This window comes from Sphaeroforma arctica (assembly GCF_001186125.1).
Source record: "Sphaeroforma arctica JP610 unplaced genomic scaffold supercont1.390, whole genome shotgun sequence".
In the NCBI taxonomy this organism is placed as follows: Eukaryota; class Ichthyosporea; order Ichthyophonida; genus Sphaeroforma; species Sphaeroforma arctica.
Genome location: NW_014040168.1, coordinates 39,338 through 42,539, shown reverse-complemented (window position 1 = coordinate 42,539; position 3,202 = coordinate 39,338). Strand labels below are relative to the sequence as shown.

General features: G+C 35.9%; 1 protein-coding gene across 1 annotated transcript in view; it reads left to right on the top strand.

The window, feature by feature from the left end:
* The window catches only part of SARC_05839 (hypothetical protein), a gene marked incomplete at both ends in the record, with an annotated part of 32,259 nt that extends 30,164 nt beyond the window's left edge, over positions 1-2,095 (top strand). The window contains 3 exons of the mRNA XM_014300293.1: positions 411-539; positions 1,456-1,559; positions 1,976-2,095. Of these exons, the coding sequence (XP_014155768.1) occupies positions 411-539; positions 1,456-1,559; positions 1,976-2,095 (353 nt within the window). The remainder of the gene's footprint in view (positions 1-410; positions 540-1,455; positions 1,560-1,975) is intronic.
* Positions 2,096-3,202: the final 1,107 nt, after the last annotated feature.

The following is a 3,202-nucleotide window of genomic DNA, read 5'->3' as shown; positions in this document are numbered from 1 at the left end:
TTATTCTTATATATATATATATATATATATATTTCGTCTTTAAGTTTTGTGATATTCTTTTGATTTGAAATTTCTATGGCAACACTTTATCGGTTCGAATATAGTCTCCTTTGTCTAAACTATCCACTGTAACACCGTATCGGTAAGCATAATCCTCCTGACGGAATACCCGCACAATGCATTCTCTTTTTGTATTTGCCTCTTGATTTAAATTTTCTATGGCAGCACTTTATCGATTCGCTTTTAGTTCCCTTTGTCCAAACTATCCATGGTAACACCTTATCGGTAAGCATATATCCGCCTGACGGAACACCGCACAATGCATTATCCTCATGGAATGTCGAGGCCAATCTTGCCATATTACATTTTAACCTGACGAATTCTATCTACATATTGTTTATCCCTTGCAGGAGTAATCATCGCACAAGTGGTCAAGGAGAAGCTACTGGCCGTACTACTCGATTTGCTCACTCTGCCCACAATCGGCTCATCAGACAAGGCATTGCTTGTGCAAGCTATCAAAACCATGCTTATAGATAGTAAGTTTTTTTATTCAATCATGCCCATGCATGTCACTTTTCCTTATGAATTTATGCGTATGGATGATACCTTTTTGGTTCAATCATTGCTATACATGATACTTTTTCTCATGAAATGATGCTTGTGTACGGTACGTTTTCGTTTATATACAATAGCGCGTAGCTGTGACGTATTTGTGTTCTCTATATTGTACCTTTACAACTATTGATGTGGTGTGTGGAGTGCATATATATATGCAGATATTAGTGTATCCTATGGTGGTCGCACACTGTTTAATTGACTAGCCGTGCACCCCTGCAACATATCTTGCTTCAATCTCTACGTACCTTATGGCTGTATATGTTAGACGCATCTCTATTTTGCACACGTACTACAATGTATGTGGAGATTGCACCGCACATATATGTTCCTGGTCGAAGGCAATGATGTCGCACATCGTACGATTGACTGGTTCTGAACCTCTGTATTACCCCTTGCTCAAGTATTATATCGATATGAACGTTTATCTGAGTACACTGTCATGAGTGTTGTGATAGTATTTCCCCTTGTCTCCTATATTCTCCAATTACGCGCCAAGTATGCCCGACTGCGCATACTCACCTTTTACTCTACAGGGTGTCTCAACTCGTCTGTGCTTAAATTGTTTCTGTGCATCGTTTGTTGCCTTTGTTGCCACATTCATACTGATTTTTGCATTTATCGGAACTGTTGGGCAATTTTACTCGGAGTAAATGCTTTAAAAGCAGACTTCAATGTGTGTGTCATTATTCTTTGATCGAACACAACTATTATACAACTTGCTCATTGCGCATTCAGAATATTCCTCATTGCTCGTTAAAGTGCTGAGACACGGTAAGTTTGCCATCATTATCTAATTATTTGCCCTTAAATATATTCGAAACTACCCTTCCTCAGATACACACGGAGAGCACATCACCTCTGAACTCGATGGGCATCCCGTATGGGCCAAATACAAGGATCAGCGCCACGATCTTTTCATCAGCAACACACCTACTGCTGTATGTACTACTTCGTATTAACTTATAGCACGCCATGTCTTCATTTAATCCTTTTTCCTTCATAGCATGCTTTATATTTTATATTTTCCTGTATATGTTGAATGTATGTGCAGCGAGTTGGTGCTACCTGTTGCTGTGTTTGTCTGGTGTTTGGTTTTGTGTGATTGCTGATAGCCAGAACGCATGAATCACTCACTAGATAGTGCTACATACTATCGACAGGAGTCAGTCACTCCGTAAGCTTTACAAATGCTCCAATTGTCATTCAAACGGATGGACATACTATGCTGTATGTATTTATATACATTCTAACATACACTGAGGTATGTTTAGAATATGTATATATAGCTGAACGGAGTAGAGGGTTCACAAGCCTACATATTCACTCAAGGCGTGCCACTTTGTTCTCTTTGTAGGGATATTTAACGGGTGGCGCGGGAACTATGGGCTATCTCACAGCTACCGCAAACAATGCGCCCAGGAAGGTAACTCCCGACACACCACCACCAGTCCCAGAAACACACGAAGACGATTGAAACACCTTCACAACTACAAAAATAGCAATAAATGTGCAATGAAATATTTTCACATATTCAGAATAGCAATAAATGTGCATGAAATAAACGTTCACATATTCAAAATTGCATCAAATGGGCTATGTAATATACGTTCACATATTCAAAAATAGATATGAATGTGCAATGAGAAGCCTACACACAAAAAAAGCAAGAAAACATGCAAATAGGGATTCAATCTCCTGTTAAATGCCAAGGAATGATGGAATTTCCCCTAATCATTTAAATGTAATCATTCATGTGTAATACTTGTAATTATTCGTGTGCATTACATCTTTATTCATGCATGTGGAATAGTCATTTATATGTAATGCCTATAATCATAAATGTACACTAAATTACTAGATAATCATTCTTGTGTAGTTCCTATATAATCATTCATGTGTAATTATCATAACAATTTATGTGTGTAACTACTATAATCATTCATGCGTGTTGACTATAACCATTCATATGTAATTAATATAATCGTTTCATGTGTAATTGCTATAGATTCAAGTGCAATTACTATATAATCAGTTACTATAATTATTCACGAGTAACTACAATAATCATTCATAAGTGTAGTTGCTATAGATTCACGTGCAATTACTATATAATCATTCATGTGTAACTACTATGATTATTCATGCGCAAGTACTATAGTCATTCATGTGCAATTACTATAACCATTCATGTGTAGTTGCTATAATCATTCATGTGTAATTACTTTAATCATTCATGTGCAAATACTATAATCATTCATGTGTAATTGCTACAGATTCAAGTGCAATTACTATATAGTCATTCATGTGTAATTACTACAATCATTCATGTGTAATTACTTACTCATTAATGAGTAACTCCTATAATCATTCAAGTAAAAACCTATACACGTTCATGTGTAAAACTTATATTCATTCGTGTGTGATACCTATAATCATCCATATGCACCTACGGGAAAATAAAATGTACAAATTTGCAGCCTATCATTGTTCTGCTCGAATATCTCAAAATTATACTGGAAAATTTCTCGTGTCAATATGTATATATATATATATATATATATAATAGATGTACAATAAATAA